This window comes from Rattus norvegicus, chromosome 6 (assembly GCF_036323735.1).
Source record: "Rattus norvegicus strain BN/NHsdMcwi chromosome 6, GRCr8, whole genome shotgun sequence".
NCBI lineage: Eukaryota > Metazoa > Chordata > Mammalia > Rodentia > Muridae > Rattus > Rattus norvegicus.
The window spans coordinates 125,363,957-125,386,557 of record NC_086024.1 but is presented as its reverse complement, the minus strand read 5'-3'; the positions used below and the strand labels follow the sequence as shown (position 1 = coordinate 125,386,557).

Genomic DNA, 22,601 nt, shown 5'->3' with positions numbered 1-22,601 from the left:
CCCTGGAGGAGCTTCCTAGACTCACAGCCACACTGCACAGTAAGCGACCGACCGCGATGGCTAATGCAGTAATGCCTCCAGTGACAGCAGTTGACGGCCTCCAAGCAGGAGGAGTAAGGAGTAGCAGCAGAGATGTGTCAGCCATGTAAGCCTGGTGTTTTAATGTTAAGCTGCAAACTGGAAAAATCAGAGCATGCGGCATCAGGTCTGAGACCTGCTCAGGACTTATCTGCTTCTCAAATATTTTTATTTCTTCCTCTGTGATGGGAAACTTCTTTGCAAGAATACCTTGGGAACAGATGTAGTCTGTGGACCGCCATGATTCCCCGTTTACCCGAGTAAAACCTGTTAGCACCGACCGAAACAAGAATGAGAGGTAGTCTTGTCCCAGCTGCAGGGAGGTTCTGTTTCTTCCTGATGAGTTTGCTCCCAGCAGAACTTTAGACTCCGAAGCCTAGGGTTGCCTCTAGTTTCCTTTCTTCCTAAACCTCAGATAATAGCAAACTCATAGTTGATATTATGTTCTGGTTTGTTCCCTAGGAATGACAATCCTTACATTAGGGTCAGCCCCGCCTGTCTGTTGAACAGTTGCTGGATAAGATAGCTGAAGGTTCTGTGGGAGCAGCTGATCCTCCAGCATTACCCGGTCTGAATTAGTCTGTTTTCCATTCCTGTAACACAAAGTCTAAAGCCGAGTTAACCTCGGTAAAGGAAAGAGATTTATCTGTATATTAGCTAGAGGTCCAAGGGCTTGGTGTAGATTTAGCTCAGCGTTGACGAGGGCCTCCTTCTATGCTGACAAGGTCTCCTTGGCTGTATCTGTTACATGGTAGATGTACACAGAGGGAACACATGCACAAATGAGAAGTCACAGCATGAACAGAAATCAAGGGAACAGGAATGGTTCTGCCTTGCACTTTTATAGCAGTCTATTCACAAAAAGATTAACTGGGTCGGGGAGGGAGCTTAGAAATTGCCTGGCAGTGGTGGCCATGCCTTTAATCCCAGCTCTTGGGAGGCAGGCGGATCTCTGAGTATAAGGAGGCCAGCCTGGTCTACAGAGCAAGTTCTAGAACAGCCAGAGCTACACAGAGAAACTGTCTTTAAAAGAAAAAAGGAGAGGAGGAGGGGAAGAAGAGGAAAAGGAGGAGGAGGAGAAGAATTACATCAATTACTTCCAAGGGCAGTGTCTCCAGTGACATAATGGCTTTGTACTAAGCCCCACCTCTTCAAGATTCTACCACTTTCCAACATCACACAATAAAGACCAAGTTTCCAACATCTAAACCCTTATGGGACATCAAACCATGCCCAAAACATATGCCATATGCTTTGGTTTGGAGGTGTTTCATCCAGAGACCCGTGTGTTGAGGCTTAGTGCCCACGGTGATGCTTTGGGGAGGTACCTTGAACCTCTAAATGGTAATAGCTTGGTTACTTCTTTGCAGTGATAAAACACCATTATCAAGGCAATTTATAAAAGAAAACGATTATTGGGGCTTACAGTGCCAGAGGGTGAGTCCATGAACATCATGGCAGGGAGCATGGCAGGCAGGCATGGTGCTAGAGCAGAATCTAAGAGCTTTCTTCTTGATCCACAAGCCTAAGGTAGGGAGAGAACTAACTGGGAATGGCTTGTACTTTTGAAATCTCACAGCCTGCCCACAGTGACACACCTTCTCCAGTGAGATCACACCTCCTAATCCTTCCCAAACAGTTCCACCAACTGGGGACCAGGCATTTGAATATATTCATCTATGTGGGCCTGGGGTGGTTTGATAGGAATGGCCCGCATAGACTCAAGAGTGTGAACTCTTGGTCATAGGGACTGGCACTATTAGGAAGTGTGGCTTTGTTGGAGGAAGTGCATCACTGTGGAGTCAGGCTTTGAGGTCTCCTATGCTCAAGCTATGCCCAGTGTGGCACACCGTCTCCTTCTGCTGCCTGCAGATCAAGATGTAGAAGTCTCAGCTCCTTCTCTAGCATCATGCCTGCCTGCATGCCGCCATGTTCCCACCATGATGATAATGGACTAAACCTCTGAAACTATAAGCCAGCCCCACTTAAATATCTTCCTTTATAAGAGTTTCTGTGGTCATGGTGTCTTTTCCCATCAATAGAAACCCTACCTAAGCCTGGACCATTCTAATTCAAAGCACCATAAATGGTATCTGATAGACATTTCTAGGTTACTGGTTATTGTTATTACCGCCTGTGGCTTATGGATAAAAGAAATGCAATGTGCCCCTAGGCTTTAGAGAGTTGTGGGTTCTGCTGGAGACATCATTAGACCTTAGTTTGTCTTCTCTCTGCTTTCTTTTTCGTAATGACTCATAAGCTGAGTTTGCTCCAATCTGAGTTCCTGCCAAGATGTTCTGTCCTTGTTAGAGGCCAAAAGTGATGCAGCCACTTGAATTTGAGCTGGTACCTCTAGAACCAAGAGCCAGAGTTGGCTCTTTCTATACATAAGGTAATTACTGTAGGTCTTGCAGCATCAAAGTGGACTATACAGCATCCTCTTTCTCCGTGAAATTATGACGTATTTCAGTACCTTGAAAAAGCTTGACCGGGACCACAAAAGTCTAAGCTAAGAGGTACCATGTCATCCATCTTGTCATTCAAAACAGAACTCTAAGTGAATAAAGATTCAGATTTTGAGAACCAGAAAAAAAAAATTTTTTTTTTGAGGCAGGATCTTATAGCCAAGGCTACCCCGAAACTGCCTGGAGACTGAGGATAATCTTGAACTCCTGGTCCTCCTGCCTCCACGTTCTGAATGCCAAGATTACAGGTGTGTGCCACCATACCCAGTTTATGACGTGTTCAGGATGGAACCCAGGGCTTCATGCATGCTAGGCAAGCATTCTACTGACCAAGTCACATGAGTCACATCTCCAGCCCGGAAATTCTTTCCTAAAGGAACTCCCTCCTTTAGGACCACCAGCTGGTGGTCTGGGCTTAGTTCTGGAAAGAAATGCAGATTATTTTTATAAAAGTTCAGTTTCAGCCCTAGGAGCTGGACAAGCCTGCTCCAAACCTCAAACCCTCTACCCCAGTAAGTCACCTTGTCACTTTGTCTCATCTTTTCATGTGCAAATGTGGATAATCAAATAAGGGAGGGGGGTGCTTTTAAGAATTAATGTTCCTAACCCAGCTATTAAGGCACTTGTACCTGGTAACTGCTTAGTAAATAAAGTAATTCATATTATCACACCACCCCAATGACTTCAAGACAGTGTTTATTGATTGTGTTCCAAAGGATAGCGCCAAGCGTGAGTGTTGGTCATGTAAGAACAGTCGTGCCTGTGGGTCGCCCGTGCATTCATTCCTCCTCATGCAAACATTTACAGAGATTTCCCATGTAATATGCGTTTCCTTTCTATGCCATCCTGGGGCTGCTCACCTCTGGGATTACTTACAGTCCTGACTTCTATGTTGACTGTTGTCTCATGGCTCTCTTCTGTCTGTCTGTACCTGTAAATAACAAAGATTTTTAGCCTTACCTGTTTGTGTATTTTAGCTGTAACCCGGATGTGGCCTGCTCTCAGGGCTTCTGGTCACGTTACTGAGCTTTGCCTTGTTGTGTATGTATCCAGTCTACTCTGAGTAGGAGTGGCTGTGATAGGAAATGGTGCTGTAAATGTTCCTTAAGTCTCCTAGTACCTGTGTTCAAGAATTCTTGGGGATTTTATGGAAGATTGAAAGGTCAGAGGTCAGAGGATATGTGTTTTTCTTGTTATTTAGTTTGACTTTTTGAGTCAGGTCTTTCTATGTAGTCCTGACTAGTCTAGGTAGCCTTCGCTGGTCTTGAATGCACAAAGATCTGCCTCTCTCTACCTCCCAAGTGCTGGGATTAAAGGTGAGCATGTGCTACCCACCACACCTGGCAGGTATGTGTATTTTTAGCCTTGTCAAATAATTCCAAAACATTGGCAGGTTATGTTCCTTCTGGCCCAAGAGCCTCTCTGACTCCTGTGCCAATATTGCTAGACGTCTTTTGGGCACTGTGGCCATAGGCTAATAATCGCATTTCGGGTTAAGTGGCATGTCCTCCTTACCAGTGAGGTTAGGCTGTTTTTCACTTGTACATTGGTCATTTAGTTCCCCTTTTCTAAAGGACATAGAGCAGCCTTACTCACTCCTGAATCGGGCTGTCTTCTTTCATTTATGGTTGCAGATTCTTCTGTTCATGTGCAAGATCTCCTGTGTGTGCGTGCGTGCGTGCGTGCGTGCGTGCATGTGTGTGCGCGCACCTGTGTGCATGCATGCGTGGGCATACTTCATGAATATCTGTTAGGGCTCTACCACTTAAGTATACCCCCCCACTGAGGTATATCCCCAGTACTTTTTGCTTGTTTTAAAATTGGAGACTTCAGTTGCCTCAGTTGGCCTTGTCCTTACGATGTAGTCCAGACAGGCCTTGGGATCACACGCCTGTACCTCCAGACCTAGCTCCAATGAACACTACTTTCTGTGTCTAAGGAGCCTTTCTTCCTCCAAGATTGGGAAGGCAGTCTCCTAAGTTAGCCTCTAATGTAACGTTTCACCTTGAAGTGTTAGGCTCTGTCTATATCCAGGGTTGTCTCCCTTTGTGCTTTCTTTATTGTTTTATTTCCATTTTCAATTCCTTCACCTGTTTGATTGTGTTTTCCTGTAATTCTTTCAGGGAATTTTGTGTTTTCTCTCTAAGGGCTTCTGCTTGTTTGTGTTTTCCTGCATTTCTCTAAGGGAGTTCTTCATGTCTTTCTTAAAGTCCTCCATCATCATGATCAAATGTGATTTTAAATCTACATCTTGCTTTTCTGGTGTGTTTGGATATTCAATGTTTGCTTTGGTGGGAGAATTGGGCTCCGATGATGCCATGTAGTCTTGGTTTCTGTTGCTTGGGTTCCTGCGCTTGCCTCTCGCCATCAGGTTGTCTCTGGTGTTACTTTGTTCTGCTATTTCTGACAGTGGCTAGACCGTCCTATATGCCTGTGTGTCAGGAGTGCTGTAGACCTGTGTTGTTTTCCTGTTTTCTCTCAGCCAGTCATGGCAACAGAGTGTTCTGCTTTCAGGCGTGTAGTCGTTCCTGTCCACTGGCTTTCAACTGTTCCTGTGGGCATGCGTCCTGAGTCTACCAGGCAGGTCACTTGGAGCAGAAAAGTTGATCTTACCTCTGGTGTCGGGCCTGAAGTCACTCCTCAGGGCTAGGTTTCAGCTCTCCATGAGGGCAGCAATCAGAAGTGCCTGCCCCTACTTCTGGGTCCCTGTGTGCAGGGGGCCCTGAAGGTGCTAGGTGTTTTCCTCTAGAGTCAGAAATATGGACAGAGAATAGTCTCCTCTGGTTCCCCAGGTGTGTCTGCCCCTCTGAAGGTCTAGCTCTCCCTCCCATGGGATTTGGGTGCAGGGAGCTATTTGACCGGGTCCATTCGGATCCGGGCGCAGTCTGGACTGCAAGGCTTCTGCAGCTTGACTGCCCCTATCTTCCTGTTCCAAGAGACCCTATACAGTTTCCTCTTGGGCCAGGGATGTGGGCAAAGATGGGCAGAAGTGACAGTCTCTCCTGCCCTGCAGTCTCAGGATTGCCCACAAGTCTAGGCGGTCAGCTCTCTCTCCCACGGGGTTTGGGAGCAGGGAGCTCTGGGCTGGGATCAGTGCGGTTCAGGCACCAGCTAGAACCCAAAAGTGTCCGGTCCCAGAGGAATTTTGCCTTTGTGTGTCCTGAGTCCACCAGGCAGGTCACTTGGAGCAGAAAAGTTGGTCTTACCTCTGGTCTCAGGCCTGAAGTCGCTCCTTGGGGCTGGGTTTCAGCTCTCTGTGAGGGCAGCAACCAGAAGGTCAGTAGTTTTATCATCGACCTGAAGTTTGATTTTTTTCCTACTTAAGTAGAGAGCATGCTCACACTCACTCTCGTGTTGTTTACTAGTGAGGTCATAAGATCAACAGCTCCTCATGAAACAATCAGCTGATAAGCAAAGCATAAACAGTTACTTTTCAAACACAAGTTTGGGTCAGGTATATTTTCAACTAAAATAAAGCATCAATCACTCTTCTGAAACCCCTTTTCCTACAAGGATCCCTAAACGGCACACCTAGGGAGATTTTGTCAGGTTTCCTTTTACATTAGTGGAAACTCTGTGAAAAGACCTGGATTCATTACATAACAGTAATGGCTGCCAACATTCATAAACTGTGCTGTAATAAGCATGATAAAAAATGGATCTGGGGCTGGAGAAATGGCTCAGTGGTTAAGAGCTCCGACTGCTCTTCCAGAGGTCCTGAGTTCAATTCCCAGCAACCACATGGTGGCTCACAACCATCTGTAATGAGATCTGGTGTGTCTGAAGACAGCTACAGTGTACTCGTATACAATAAATAAGTAAATCTTTAAAAAAAATGGATCTGGAGAGATGGCTCAGTGGTTGAAAGAACTTGCAGTTCTTCAAAGGACCTGGGTTCAGTTCCCAACACCCACACGGGGACTTACAACCATCTGTAACTTCAGTTCTAGGGATCTGACACCCTCTTCTGGCCTCTATGAGTACCAGGAATGTACATGGTTCATTTACATGCCCGCAGGATAAGAGACAGCTAAGCCCTGAAAAATCAGCTACTTACATATTTTTGGCACTAAGAACCTTTGTTTTATCAAATCAGTGTGCTCTAGGATTTCTGGAGAAACTGATGTGAGAGTGTGCGGAGACAGTGCAGCCCCATCACCCTCTGACACCTGAGACCATAGAGGGAGAAAGGCCGATAAGCTTCCAGATGTGCTGGCACATTGCGCTGTCTCCTGGAGCAGCTGAGGGTCTTTAAATGGCCATGTATTTAGAACCTCCTTAGCAGTTCACTGGGTGGGTGCCTCACCAGAGAAGCTGCTACAGTGAGGAGAGCCTAGGCCTCAGACACTTCCCCTCTGTTGACCGTTGACCAGGAGACAGAAAACATTTGGGTGTGTAATAGGACCAGTTGCCCAGAAGGATCCTTTGAAAGCCTGAGAATAGGGGTTTCTTACTGAAAACCATGAGGTTTTGTGTATCAGCAGAGATTTTTGGACTTGAACACATGTCAACAGCATTCAGATTTGATGCCCATTGGAGTAGGCATCATGTAAAACTCTCCCAGCTGATTGTCAAACCTGCCTTTCATTTATCTGCCTGTTCTGGAAAAGCATTTGCTTTTTCATCTCTAGGAAAGTTCTTATTATGGCCACTCTCGATCCCACCATGTCTATATGCTCAGTGCTCTACAGGCTCAGGGGAGACCATGAGGTAGCTGCCACTGTGATTGATGCCCCAGGTTGGGAGACTGATCACCTAGCATACCCTCACTGTAGCTATGTGGGCAACACTGGGCAGAGTTCAAGATCAGCCCTCAATAAGTGCTCAGGAGCTCCCAGGGAGGACAGGTACCTGTGTTCCATACCACAGCTAGGGCACCCACAGTTCTAAGGTTAATATGACTGAGTGTGCAGCGTTCGGTTTGGGAACTGAAGGCATGCTCCCAAGAGTAGCATAGGAGGCAAGTGTGATGCACGCCAACAGTTCCATCTTCTCGAGGACCCAAGTGTGGAACCAGCCTGGGCAACATAACAAGCTCAAACAAATAAATTAATTTCCCCTGGGAAGGAATAAGCACAGGAAGAATTTCCAAAGTGCAAGGACCTTGGGAGCTCTTTCCTGGGAACTTGGTTTTCTTTTGTGTCAAAACACGCCACTGAAGGTCTGTCCTCCATTAGGGCGGAGAGCTATGAACTGCAGTGTTTTTAACTTTGCATCCATGATCCCCGGGAAGCTAGCTCTGTGTGGATTCTGACTTGGAGCGACAGGGAGAAGGAGGAGAGATTTTGTTTTCCACAGGAATCTTTCTAGTAGATTCTGCAGCTACATGTCTTGCATCATATTCTTGGAGTAGCAGAGTATTCAAAGATCCATTAAGGCCTTTTCTAGCTTTGCCTTAGCTGGGAAGACTTGCAACTTCTTTTTCTAGTGAGGTAATAAATAGCATGTCTATGTGGTTGGGTAAGCCAGATGATCTAAGACATTACTTCCTGGGTAGCAGATGAGCAATTAGATCATTTGAGTGATCGAGCTGCAGTTGGTAAGTCCTCAAGCAGTAGTTGACATGTATTAACAGTCCCCTGACCTGGCTGACACTCATTCCTTCCAAATGGTGACAACAGGGACTAAGACGGCTGTGTCTCAGCTCTGGCCTCTATGCAACTACAAGCCATCATCACGGTCACCCCTGGTGGGCATCAGTCACAATTGCTGAGCTCAAGGCCACAGGCTAGGTGTTCATTCTTGTGTGCGTTTGCCTGTTTTTCTGCCATTGATCAATTAAGAAAGCCCAGCCAGGACAATCATGGCTCCAAGCGGCACATCGTAGGTTGAAGACAATAAACGAAGGTGGAGCTCCTCCGGGTTCTACTGGAGCCCTCGGAAGAGTTGGCTGGTTGGCTTGAAGATGCACTTCTGGACAGGGCTGGCGCATGTGGCCGGCTTCGCCTTCCCTTTCAGAACACCTGTTCCCAAATGACTCATCTGGCTTTAATCCCTCGTCTCCCTCGTCACCACACTGCTCTTCGTTTTCATACTGCTTGCCTTAGTTGGGTCGGCTGCCAAACCGTCTTCTCTATTTAAAACGTCTCTGGAGCACACTCGCCCCACCCACCCTACGCCCCCTCCTCTGCTGATCTAGTCTTTCCTTTGCCCAGTGTCACAGGCATTCTTTCCTTCAGACCCTTGGCAGCAGCTCTGTCTCTCCAGGTGGGCCGCCCAGTTCCGAAGTGGGGGTTGGGGACGATACCCAGGGCTCTAAGACCTGTGCCCCACTGGAGCAAATTTTCTGGGCCATTCTACACAGCTGCCTTTGCATCCCGCCCACGGTCAGTGGATAAGCAAAGGAAGGTCCTGGCATGTGGAGTCCGAGAGTTGAGTTCACAGATCATCACAAGATCTCAAATGTTCAGGTTCCTAGGATTTTATTTCTAAATCAGCCACCGAGAATGCAGCCCTCACAGCAAGGTCATACAGGTTTGCCTGGTTAATATGCAGGTTTCCTCCTTGAGGCACTTAACAAGCTCGAGGAAATTAGAGCCACAGACTTTAATTTTTTTTTAAATCTTTGGTGTGTATGCACTGCAATATGTGAGTGTCTATGTGTGTGTACATGTGTATGTGTGTGTACATGTGCATGTATGTGTATATGTGTTTTTGTGTGTGAGTACATGTGTGTGTGTAGGACCGAGGACTCCCTTAGATGCCAGTCCTTGTTCTCTCATATGAGAGCAGGCCTTTGCACACTGATCAATGGCCCTCGGGGGAATCTTCCTGTCTCTGCCTCTGGTCTCACTCCAGGAGCCCTTCCCAGGAGCCAAACACAGTCTTTATTTTAGGAATTATCTTAGGATTCTTTGAAAATTTCCAAAATAGGGCAAAATATTATTTAATGAATTTTAATGAAAAGTAAAAGCTTGAGTAACTGGGTCGTTCAAATACCTGGAATTTTGTATGTATCAGACTTCGGGGCGGCAGGCAGATCACAAGCACACATGCACACATGGGACTGTTCTCTAATAAGTCTTATATGTGACATTCTAGGATCAGAGAGTCCCAACCCCAGCTCCTCAGGCTCAAGGCCACAGTGTGGTCCTCACTGGACTGGAAGGTCCGAGATGGTAGGGACCGACTGCACTTTATGTCACGCTGTCTCCACAGTCTTACATTTAGGGGTTAAATATTTGGCAGTGGACTAGACAGCACTGTGGCTCCTCCCTCTCCATCCATGTAAGATTCAAAAGCATTGCCTGCTCCTTGTCAGGGTTTGGATCAGATTGAGTTCAGTATCCATGCTGAGTCTGGCTAGATTAACTCTGCCTGATTTGCACGGTTGTTTTGTTGTGGAATCGGTGATTAAATATTCCAAGTTCTCTCAGCTGCAGCTGCTGTTATTGTCTTCCTTGTCCTGGAAGTATACGTCCCCTGGCTTATAATTTGTTATCTTACAGTTGTAAGCTCTCATGGTTTTTGACAATTGTGCTGTCATTGGAGGGGGCTGCTCCCCTTCTTTAAAGCCAAAGAGGTGCCGTTCAGCGTGCACCCTCAAGGATGGGTAGGTGCCCGAGAGGCCTAAGTGCAGGGTCTGAAAAGGCATCTCAGACAACTGAGCGCCCTCTGCAAAAACCCATGGGGCATGAAGACTAGTGAGATGAGGGAGGAGTCGGCCTTGGCTTCAGTTGGGCTGAAGATGGTGTAGTAGGAGCAAACGTAGGTAGCAAGAGCCAGCTCACAAGAGGCATTGTAGAAGATGCTAAATTAATTATCAGTAATGAAGTCTCTATTAGTTACCTTTCTCTTGCTGTAACCCAAGTTCCTAACAGGAAGCAGTTTAGGGAAAGACAGATTTATGCAGAAAAGCATGGTGGTAGGAGCAGGAAGTGCAGTTGGTTTGTATGCCTTGGGGGTGAACGTTCTTCACTTGCTTCCCCTGTTTGATTCAAGTAAGGACCCCAGCTTATGGGATGATACCCAAGTTTATGATGGGTCGTCACACCCCAGTTAAACCAAATCAGAAACACCTCACAGACCTGCCAAGGTTTGTCTTCTAGGTGATTCTAAAACCTGTCAAGTTGGTCAATGAAATTAACCATCACAGAGTTGGATTCATGTTTTAGTGTGTTCTCCTGTTCTTCATTAATTTTATATAAGTTTTCAATAGGTCTCTAAACAAAATATGTGTTAAGTGATTACTGAACTTTGAACCAGATCTATATAAAACACTCACTTCTGACATGTCATGGCTGCTCTTGGTGACCCAGCCACCCTGATTGTCATGGCTGTTCTTGGTGACCCGGCCACCCCGATCTTTCCTGTGGTCCCTCTTCTGCTCACTACCTCAGGCTTGTAGACATGTCCCTGCCTGACACTGGCCGTCCTAAGCCTTCTCATCACTTGCTTTGTGGTTCTTGCCTTGGGATTTCCTCAGTGGGTTGAATTATATCTTTGGTGGGCTCAGCAGTCAGAGTAATGCCAGCCATTGTGTATTCTTAATTTCCGTGCCAGCATTACTTACTTCCTGCCAGATGTTTTCTGCTGCCGTAAGACATTGGAGCAGGTGTCTGGAGAGATGAGAAGCATCGGTTCTGTTTTCAACCCTTCCCTGCTTTATGAAGTTCAGGAAGTAGGTGAAGAGGCAGTGCCAGCTCTGCCCGCCCCCAACACGCATTCTCAGCCTGCAAGTATACTCGGGGTGCACAGGGCCTGCACAGGGCCGAGCTGCCCCTGCTCCTGCCTCCCCAGCTCTTCCCTCTGCCAGGTTCTTTGAGGCTGTTGCCAGTACCTCCCTTCCATTGCCTTCCCATCACGTGTGCTTAGCTGGTCCACTATTGTTCTTCCTGTCTCCTTCCTTTAGATCCAGCCCACACCTTTTCAGCTCCATATCATGAGTCAAGTGTTTGAAAGCTGTTATTTCATGTTAATTAGGAGTTCTTTTCCCAGCCAAGAAACCTTCATAGAACTGGTCCCTCAAGCCAAGGCTTCAAGATGCACTCTGGCCTTTGTTCTTGAGGAGAGACAATAAAAGGGATCATGGCTAATTGCTGCTGGACAAGGAAGCATTCTCACCCATTCCTGAACTTTCCTCTGAGACTGCCCAAGCCATAAAACCTTGGTTTGCCCTTACCCAAGAGCCCAGCCACCTACAGTGCTGAAGAGGCCTGTGGCCCCACAGCCCTAGACCATTCTCCTACACACAACTGACTGGCAGCAACCTTCACTTAGGAGATCCTCCGGACCTCCAAATGTCTCCACCAAAGACTGACAGCTGACCAATCAGTAGCTTCTCCCTTCTAACATGCTGGGTTTGGGTCAAAAATTACTCCTATCATGTTCTGGACTCATATAGGTTTTAGCAAGAGTTAGCTTCTGGTTCCTTTCAAAAACTCTTAAGACTCCCTCTACCCCCACCTTCAAATGGCTGTCAGTCATTGTGGAGGAGCCGAGTGGCTTCAAGGGAATTTTCATCTCTTCAGATGTCATAGGCCAGAGCCAAGCCCCTGCTCACATCTGGCCTTCCTCTTGGTTTTGCTGCTTATAGGTTAGGGGCTACAGCCTTCCCATTACCTGACCCATTACTACCTCAGCCCAGGTTCTGCACTGCGAACCAAGGCCTAAGGAGAAGGCTGCAGCCCTGACACATCTCTGGGAGCACAAGCAAGCATCTTTAGGCTTCCTGTGCTCTACTGGGAGAGAGGCAGAGCCAAGTTTGGAATGTACTGGGGCAAGCTACTCCTGTCCTGTCTTTCACCAGCAGGGACTTTGCTGCTCTAGGTACTGTAAAGTTGGGTATCACATCACATCACATGTGGCTGAAGAACTCTCCTGTGTCTCATGTATGGCACTTGAAATCCATATCTTCATCTTCCATGGGCTACAGGAAAGCCATTGTGAGCAGGTGTGATGAAGGGTCTGTTAAACAAAGAAGAGTCATGAGCACACTGGAGGAGAGGCCAGAGACAGTGGTGGTGAGGGCTTAGACATCCACACATCACCTTCAAAAAGCAACTGGCCAGAGGGAACAGGCATCCAGTTAAATAAATACCAGTACCCACAAAGGTAACTACAGAGATGACACTGCCAACGTCTGTCTGCCACATGCACATAGGAGGGCTTGAGTGATCTGCAGCTGTCTTCTGTCTTTATGATGACAAACCCCAGCTGGTAGGGTATATCCTGAGTATAGAAGATGGAGGAATAAGGTGGTCAAAGACAGACTTACCTGTCATGGTGGATTTGGCTGAAATGTAGAACAAGTAAAGAGAGGTTAGGTGCCAGAGATTATAATCTAGGCTCCAGCATATAGAGCCGGAGGAGAAGTGGCTGGTCAGTGACATAGAAGTAAATGGTAGGAGTAAAGGTCCAGCAGGGTACGAGGTTACACCAGCTTCAAAGGACTAGTGAAGGGATTTTGATGCACTGTTGAGGTGATCAGGAGCCATGCTGTTTCTCTAGTGGGACTGAACATAATCATTAGATGGATCTGTAGGAAGGTTTCTGAGAGCTGAGCAAGGAGTGGACAAGAGGCAATCCAGTCTATGCTAGAACCTTCCCAAGACATTGGATATGAATGTATGGACTAAAGAGCTGTAGTCTGCAGTCAGTTGTCTGATGTCTACAAAGAAAAGGACACTTAGGTCTAGATGCACGCTGAAGCCATGGGAGATGTTGAGAATAAGGAACTACTCTGATGATTGTGAAGGGGCTCAAAGTCCAAAGTCTAACCACTAAAGAGCAGGTCTGGGCAGGTCGGGAGGAGTCCTGGCCCATGTTCCTCTTGCCTCTTGGGACTTCAAGCAGTCTTTCTTTCTAAACAGGGTATCTCATAACTCAGATTGGCCTGCAACTCAATGTATAGACACTAAAAGTAATCCTCCTGCCTCTGACTTCCACAGGCATGGATTACCATGTCCCAGCTCTGTAAGCTTTCAAAGCTTCTGAGAAGGTTAGCATTCTCCTGGAGGGCTCTCAGCAGATATGTGTGTCAACTGAATCATAGCTCCTATGTAATCTTATAATAAACCAGGGTTCACTTTTAATGAATTTTTGGAATTTCATGAATAAATAATTGGCTTAGTTCTAAAAAGCATGCTTTTAATAAAATCTCTGTATTTTGAATAAAATTGCTCACTCCAGTGCTTTTAACCTCACCACAATTCGTCATCCTGTGCTTGCTTCTGCCTCCATGGTGAGACTTACACAAAGCCACGGGTTGAGCGCAAGTTCAGGAGTCCTTGGCCCTACGTCCACTGCCTCCCCTAGACCCTGCAGGTGCACAGATGGCCCCATGCTAAGATGAGTGCAGTTCAGGGCTGCAGAGGTCCAAGCAGAGGGGTCCTAGCACCGAGGGGGGAGTGGACCCAGTCTGTCCTAACCCAGAAGCTGTCTCCAGCTGATCACTGTGCACAAAGGAGACTTCGTTTCCCAAGGAAGCCTCACTGTGTATGCAAACCACATACCCAGCAGTGGATGCCAACACAAAATGAGCTCAGTGGTATTTTTGGAAGGTTTTTCTCTTAATGCTTTGTCTGGGCATTTTTCTTACCTAACAGGTCTTTTGCTTGTATATTATAGTTTCCATTTTTTTGTTTGTTTTTAATGGGATTTCTGTGTGTGCTAGTCTGTGTGTCTCCACATCTGTATGTCTTTCTTGTCCTTTTGTTCAGTCTTTTTTCCTGTTTGTTTGTCCTGTCCTATTCTGGTTTGCTAGCTTTTATTTTATTAGTAATTCTTTAGATGCCTGTTTGTTGTTTTCTAATGAGATTGAGGGAAAGAAAGGATTTGATGGGCGGGTAGGATCTGGAAGGAGAAAGGGGAAACTGATCAGAATATATTGTAGAGAAAAAAATCTATTTACAATAAAAACTGAGTGCAGTTGCCCCTGCCACAAGCCGAGCCACATATCTAATCTGAGAGGTAGGCCTCTGGCCTGAGCTGTGTGCTTTCTCCTGTCTCCACTGTAGACTGCTGTTTTCCAAAGTGAAGCTGGAGTCGCTCTGCCGGGGCCCGGATGAGGCACTGCTCACCTGTAAGCACATGTTACAGATATGGAAATCCTGCTACAACCTTACCAATCCCAGGTAAGAGGCCAGTGGTGCCTGTTTTGTGTCATGTTTGCATGGCTGTCTGCAAATCAGAGCCTTCTATGTGCATGAATCTATCACTCCCCCGTGCCCCAGTTCTCCACAAAATAAGAATGATAGAGCTTTACACGTCCCCAGGACTGATGAAGCCTCTAACTCATGGGTTTCTTTTCTTCTCCTCTCCTCCCAGCTCTAATGATGAGTCTTAGCATCTTTCTAGAAATTGGCCAGTGGCACAGTCCAAACGAGTTTCCTACAGTAATATTAAAGGGATACGTGTTGCTAGCAGGTCACATCTGATTAAGAAGGGAAGTCGCGATGAACACAGTTAAAAATAACTTTGAAGAAGTTAAAATCATGACTCATATGAATATAAAATCAACACATATTAAAGATTGTATTTACCTCACTCACTTGTAAAGAAGCCAGTACAGGTTACAGTCCATTCAAAGAGGATTTGTAACATGTGTATAAGCAGAAATGCTAAAATGGATTTACAAATAAATGAAAAATAGTATGCTATAAGAGGATGGGCTGGATTTTATGGGGCTGTCTTTTCCACAGGGTAGAAATCAGTTGTATCCCCACAGATAAAATTTATTGGTCTTAATGGTTTTCTACAGGTTATCTCCTTCTGCCCCTTCAGAACTGTATAGTACCTTAGATAACAGAAAGTCAAAATGGTACCCTTCTGGGTCAGCAGATCCAGGGAAGAACAGCCAGTCAACCTACAGCAGGTCACCAACAAACACCCCATAATCCATTTGCCCCAAGTCTGGGGCACAGTGCCAAAGTAATTTAGCCAACTGTTATCCAATAATTCAAGTGACTTCCTACAACTCAAATATTCATGGATTTTTTTTAAATTCATGGCAAGGTGTATGGATGACTGAGGGTATGCTCTGAAGAGTCAGGAGGCAAACAAGGTGCCTGTCATTCAGTGGTACCAAGAGTGTAGGAGGCAGCTGAGTACACTGGTGGCCATGGTCTGCAGAAACCTACACAGAGGAGAGGTGTCTGGGAACTGGGCTGTGGCAGTGGGAAATGGACATTTTGATTTTTTTTTTTTTAACAAAAATGTCTTCAGTTGAACAAAATGTGGCTCACGCTGTCATTTCAAATCTAATGAAGACTAGACAGGAGGATTGCTGAAAGTCCAAGGCCAAATTAGGCTACATAATGGGTTCTAGACTAGCCTATGCTACAGAGAGACCCTGTTTCAACAAACGAACAAATCAAAAAGGCTTTTGCCTGCGACGAAGCAAGTGTCCAAACTCTGGGCCTGTGGAAGCGGGGGTGCCCCAGTGACCTGACATCAGATAGCAGTGACTCAGCTATGGCAGAGCAATGTGGAGGTGTGGGGGCTGCGGCTGGGTAAGCCAGCTCCACTCACAGTTCTTACAGGATTTCTGGGATGTAGTAGCCCCCTTCATGCTGTGCCATGTTCTTTCTGTTCCTCTTGGCGTAGGATAAGCAGTGCTGAATCTCACATTTTCCCTGTCACAGTTTGATCTGAAAATAAAAATCATTTTTACTTAAAACAATCTTACTTATCTGTATCATAAGCAAAAATGGGAAATGCCGATCTCAGTCTCCCCCGAAGGCCCCTCTCCCAGCCCATCAATAGCATCAGGCTTTGGGAGTCTTTGCCTGTAACCTAGCCTGCAGCAGGCCCTGCCTCCGTGCTGGAGCCCATCTTTTGCCTGTACCCCCTCTAGAAGGGAGAAAATAAACCATCAGCTTTCTCTTTGCCAACTTCCCTCCGTTCTCCACACCTCTCCCACCTCCCCACATTTCCTCCCACTTAGCAACCAAGAATATTGAATGTGCAGAGAGGAAAAAAAAGCAGGATTGGAAAGCCTTTAAAAATACCGAACCAAATGCCTGTGGCCGTCTTCTTCTTTCCTTGAAAGATCTTTTAGGGACAGAGCAGGATGTCCCTGCCCTGGGGTGGAGATGACCCCTCCCAAAGCACTGGGGGTGGGGTGGAGGCCATTTTCAGAGCTCCCTGTCTGTCTGTTTCAACTTCTTTCTCTCAGGATATAAATAAACGTTTCTCCGAAGCCTTTACCATTGCACAGATTTAGACATGCTTGGGCGGCTGGGGTGAGAAGTGACCCCAGCTAGGGGATGCAGCAGGCAGGCACTAACCGGGCCAGCACTACAGTCTGCACACTTCAAAGCCCCCAGATATATAGCATAGACCAACAGCCTCCAGGCTCTTTACCAACAGAGTCATGGTAAAAGGAATGGGAGAAACATACTTTACTGAAAACGGAGCAGTTGGAGTCAGTCCAGAGGGTAGATCTATGCCAACCGCCTGACTCTACTGTCCTTGCCTCCGTGTGCTTAGTTGTGGCCCCTTTGCTTCATCTGGGTTCCCTCTTCCCCGAGCCTTGCACATCATCCAGAGGCTCGGCACAGGCCCTCAGGGCACTGAATGGAAGTGGAAGAAGACACTGGCCGGACTGAGGTGGCCAACTTGAGAGCAGCCGCTGGCTATGTTCTCAGCAGCTCTTCCCATCTTCGCTTTTGCTTGAGGGAAATCACAGTAGACGAGGGCTGCTGAGCTGTGCCTTGGACAACTTGTACCAATAGGGTCGGCTCCACCGCGCTCAGAGGACATAGTCTCTGCTCAGAGCAGTGGGTGGACGTTCTCTCCAGTGTACATTTGGGGAAGTGCTGCTGTTTCAGAGTCCCTTATCCTGGGTCTGAGTTCTTCCCTGCTTTTAGGATAGGGATCTGACTTGTTCTGTCTTCTCTCCCTTGGTAAAGAATAAAACCCCTCAGTTCTTCTTCCGTAATGACCTGGCCACTGAGAACAGCATGAATCTGACCAGACTCTCACCAGAGAGGTCCCCATGCGCTCCTAGCATTCCAAATCACAGCATTTCAGCCAGGAATGGCAGTGATTACTTTCCTGAGAATCTCCCTGTGCCAGCACCAAACTGGGCCATCGGGTATTGGCTTCAGTCCCTGTATCAGCTTTGCAAGATAACTGCTGTTACTCCTACTCTGGAGGAAGTAAAGTTGAAGCTAAAGGAGACTATGTAACATACCCAAGTTGTCCAACTCTGATATGAGTGGAGTTACCATCAAACAGGAGGCTGTCTGACACCAAAGCTCTCCATGACAGCATCCTGCTTCTGTTGATGACAGCCAGTTTCTTTTCTTCTTTTTAAATTGTCAGTCACTTCTTTCCCACCTCTGATCACGGCCACTGAACCTTCTCTATCGTTAGCCTTAAACTGACATCCTCATGATTGGAAGAAACTTGTTTTCTTCCTCACCCCCTATGTCAATCACTTAATAACAAACAGCATGTGATGCTGACACATGCCATCACATGTTTTCTTTACTTTAGGTTCCTAATGATCGCCAGCATTTGGGTAGGGCCTTTTTTACTTTATAGAACGTGTTCTCCTTCTGCCTTCAGAAGAGCTGAATGAATGGGCAAGTGGTGCCATGTTGGATCCCACTGTTCTTACTGCTGTAGAATGTGAGGTTCAGACACAATGAGAGCTGTGTGATTAGGACCCAGACCTCAGAGGCTAGACACAAGTAGGGCTTCTGTCTTAGTCAGGGTTCTACTGCTGCGAAGAGCCACCGTGACCACAGCAATTCTTATAAAAGAACTCATTTAATTGGGGCTGGCTTACAGTTTAAGAGTTATCCCAGCAGGGAGCATGGCAGCATGCAGGTAGACATGGTGCTAGCAGAGAGTTCTGCATCCAGATCTACAGGTAGCAGGAAGAGAGACCTCAGCACCTGGTTTGGGCTTTTGAAACCTCAAAGCCCAGCTCCTGTGGAACACTTCTTCCATTAAGGGCATGCCTACTCCAACAAGACCACACCTCTTGATCCCTCTCAAGTAGTGCCATTCTGTAATGACCAAGTGTGAGCCTCTGAAAGCCAATCTTATTTAAACTACCACATATTCTACTCCCTGACCCCCACAGGCTTGTAACCATATCTTAATGCAAAAAATAAAAAATGCATAAAGTCCAGCTTCAAAAGTCCCATAGTCTATCACAGTCTCAACGCTGTTTAAAAGTCCAAGGTTCAAAGTCTGTTCTGGAAGTCAAGGACATCTCTTAACTGGTACCCCCTATGAAATCCAAATCAAAAAGCAGATAACAACTCCCAGCCATAGTGGCACAAATATACATTAGCATCCCATAGGGAGGAAGGAAGCATAGCCAAACCGACCCACACCTCTCCTTTCAGCCTCTGTAGAGGTTTCTGTCTGCAGCCCTCTCTTAGATGAAGTACACTCATGAGTCACACAATATCCTAGGAGCTGGAAAGAGGCAAGTCCGTAATAGGAACTCCAGCATTTTGACTCCTGGTCCATCACCACCACTACCTTGTCTCTTTTGCTTAGCCTCTGCAGCTGTGGAAGGCAGGAAGAGTCTCTAAGAGAAACTACAGTTGTAACCAGCGTTTACTACGTACACTCTGAATTCTCAGTTGTAACAGGGAGTGGTGATTCCTGGAGGTGCACACATATGTATGTAGACATTTCCAGCTTCCTGATTTCCTCTCCTGAAGTTACCTCTTAGCCCCACTGACGGTTTCCTATCCTTCCTGCCATCTCCCTTGGGAGATTTTCTGACAGCCTGAGGGCCAGGCTGAGAAGAGAAGAGGTGCAGCAGTAAATAGTTCATGAGAGGTGACCAAGTAGAGGGAGGGAAGTGACATCTAAGTCGGAGAGAGGGATGAATATAGAAAGAAAATATCCCATATGGAAGAAAAGTATCCCAATCATCTTTGAATGATACATGGTTGCGGGGCTGGGGATTTAGCTCAGTGGTAGAGCGCTTACCTAGGAAGCACAAGGCCCTGGGTTGGGTCCCCAGCTCCGGAAAAAAAGAACCAAAAAAAAAAAAATGATACATGGTTGCTTGTATGCTGTTTTTAAAGAAGCGATGGAAGGCAAACAGGATAGACCCATATGTAGTTGCTCTGCTAATGGAAGGAGATGGGTCTTGGGTCATTATTATTATTATTATTATTATTATTATTATTATTATTATTATTATCGATTATGGTTGCAATTGATTTCTAATGTTTGAAAGGGGAAGCCCTTAGATTCCCACATCTCCCACAGTTGCACCTGAAAGCCAGAGGTAAGCTGTCTCTGGGAACTCACCAAGCATAGTGATCAAGACAAGTGTTTAAAGGGAACTGTGTTTCTGACCCTTAGCATGTGCCTGGAGGTCTTAACTTGAATGCTCTATCTGTACACTCTTTCAATTGTTACCCCGTTCTGTGTAGGAGGATAATCTTTCCTTCTGTCATCTGGCCAGAAAAGTCACCCAGGTACAATTCTTTCTCAAAGTAACTCATGACTGGTAGACACTAAGTAAGAGCCCAGATCCCCGTCCAGGCTCCAGGACCCCAGCTTATGGGTCCTTTCAAACATCACACGTGGCAGCCAAGCTCATGCTCTGAAACTCGGCAAGGTGGAATCCTGCAACACTGCAGCTGACCACACTCCAGTGTGGTCCAGGAGCGCCCAGGCAGGTCTTCCCTTTGGAGTCTCCAGAATGGAGACAAAGCTCCGAAAGCCGCCTGGATGGGGAGCCGTTGCAGTGTTCAGATCACTAACCCTTTGTGGTTGTTTACATTAAGAACACTACAGGGACAGAGCAGTATTAGAAACATTCAGTGCGTGTTGTATGATTATTTGCTCAGGATTTTTGCCTTGTTTCTACTGAGGGAGATTTTTTTTTTTTGTTTCTCAGTGTGGAGATAATTAACAGTGCCGCTTCCAGCCAGTCGGTATGGATGATACGGTAAATGCAGGCTGACAGTCTGCAGTGAGCGGGCTTTCCTCAGCTTCCTGTGTTTCTCTATCTGGACACGGAAATTGTAGCCTGTACACTGGGTTAAGGTTCATAAGGAATCTTGTTTGCCACTTACAAACAGCAGCAGCTGCACACAGGAAGGAAACTGTGTTCCTTGAAATTGTAGTTTCAAATGTATTAGAAAAAAACCCTAGACCCCCAGACATTACCACAATAGGAATAATGATAATAATTTCTACCTATTTCATAGATTTGGGATCTGTATGGTCTAAGTCCTCTAACTGCTTCACCCCTGTTCAGCCCACAGTGTTCCCCACTGCATCCACGTGCCAGTGACAATTAGTGACGCCTTGTAGACCAAGGCGTCTGGAGAAAAGGTAGTCAGAAGGATGGGCAGTGCAGGAAGCTGGTGGGGTAGCTGTCTGGAGGCAGGCACCACAACCTGCAGTGTTTCCACCAAGTTCCCTGTAGCCAGCCTTTGAAGCCGGGAGAGCCGGAGGGCTACAGCCCTAGCTCCCCTGTGACTTTCACTGAAGGGCTCCACACTGTCCTTTCCTCATGTAGTAAGCGGGAATGTTATCTATGTAAGGGACTTCAGATTCATCTGGGGACACACCCAAGTTCATGACTGATCACTCCGGAAACCTCAAATCCCTCAGCTGCCCTGAGAGCTGTAGAAGATTTGAGAAGTGATTGTCCTGGGCGCTCTAGTATACTTGCTCTGGATGAAGCCTTTGCACTGTTCAGTTCTGGGAACGTTCTGGGTAATTCTCCTCCTGCCACAGAGTCCATAGCCCTGCTGTGGTTGGTAAAGACATCTTAGAAGGTAGTGCATTTGGGGCTGGGTAAATTCCTTCCAAAGCTTCAAGGCACTGAAAGCCAACCATTCTCTCCTTGTTGAGAGGACAAAGAAACTGACTAGAAGAATTCCCTTCTCCTCCCTCCCTTCCTTCCTCCCTTCCTCCCTCCCTCCCTCCCTCCCTCCCTCTCTCCCTCCCTTCCTGTGTGCAGTACAAGATTGCAAGTGTGTGCAGGTACAGACACACCTCAGCCCACCCGTGCTGGTCAGAGTCAATTTTCAGGAGTTGCTTCTCTCCTTCCACCATTGGTTGTGGGGATCAAAGTCACATGTGAGGCATAGGCAGCAAGTGCAGTACCCGTGGTACCCGTCCCACCAGCCCGGTCTGCTGTTGCCTCTCATAATGACAAAAGAGTAAAAGCAGCAAGGATCTGTGGGCACCCTGGAAGCTGTGTTTGGATATACATCCCTGAAGCCCTGGGCACAGGACATTCAGGCGTGGACCGATGAGAATGTCCAGACACACACAGATATCCCTGGGCTTCTGCACTCTGTGCCGGCCTCACCTTGTCTTTCAAGTGACTGACATTTACAATGTGTTTTGCAGTGACTCTGGACGTGGGAGCAGCCTCTTAGATAGAACCATCGCTGACAGACGACAGCTTAACACAATCACTTTGCCAGACTTCAGCGATCCTGAGACAGGTGAGAATCAAAGGCCAGAGGGGTGGCGAGCAGAAGGTGGGATCAGGTGCTGGGTTGGTATTTGAGATTGACAGACCCCAGGAGAAGGGTGGAGGGTGAGAGGGGTTAACTGAGATGCACCCCTTCAGTCTCGTTTTTCAGTGTTGGCTCACAGTGAGGAAAGTGCTATCCTGAGCCCAGATAGACCCTTAAATCTATTTTCCCTACAGTTTGGTGGCTTCTGTGTGTGACAGGTTTCCTCTCTTCTCAGCCTCCCATAGGCTTCTGCCCTTGTTGAAATCAGCCATTCTGAGTTCTAATCAGTTGCATACATAAACACACATGCTTCCAGTAGGAGAACCTGTTGGGTGACAGGGGCTTCTGAACTGCTAGTTCTACTGTCCTCGTGTGGTGGCCCATGGCACTTTACTGCCGCTGAGCAAGCATTTCTACTCGGCTGGGAAAGACCTCGGGGGTGGGGTGCTCGTGTTCACGTGGCCACAGCTCCGTGGATGCAGGGAAGCAAGCTCACCTCCCCTAATCTTCACAGCTGCAAACAAACAGTTCAGCAGTAATGCTGGGTCATCACAGACAATCTGGGGACCCCACAGACCCACAAGACATAATGAAATTCACTCAGCTTCCAGCTTAGAGGTAGTTCTAGGACTCCATTAGAACCCGCTCTGCC

General features: G+C 46.9%; 1 protein-coding gene across 9 annotated transcripts in view; it reads left to right on the top strand.

The window, feature by feature from the left end:
* Ttc7b (tetratricopeptide repeat domain 7B) overlaps positions 1–22,601 on the top strand; it is a 211,833-nt gene that overhangs the window by 142,286 nt on the left and 46,946 nt on the right. For 6 of the 9 annotated variants that reach the window (XM_039112527.2, XM_063262123.1, XM_039112520.2 and 3 more), the window contains 3 exons: positions 14,501–14,617; positions 20,368–20,418; positions 21,837–21,934. In XM_039112527.2, coding sequence (XP_038968455.1) covers positions 14,501–14,617; positions 20,368–20,418; positions 21,837–21,934 — 266 coding nt within the window. The remainder of the gene's footprint in view (positions 1–14,500; positions 14,618–20,367; positions 20,419–21,836; positions 21,935–22,601) is intronic. The other 3 variants (NM_001108719.3, NM_001401373.1, NM_001401371.1) reach the window with 1 other exon arrangement.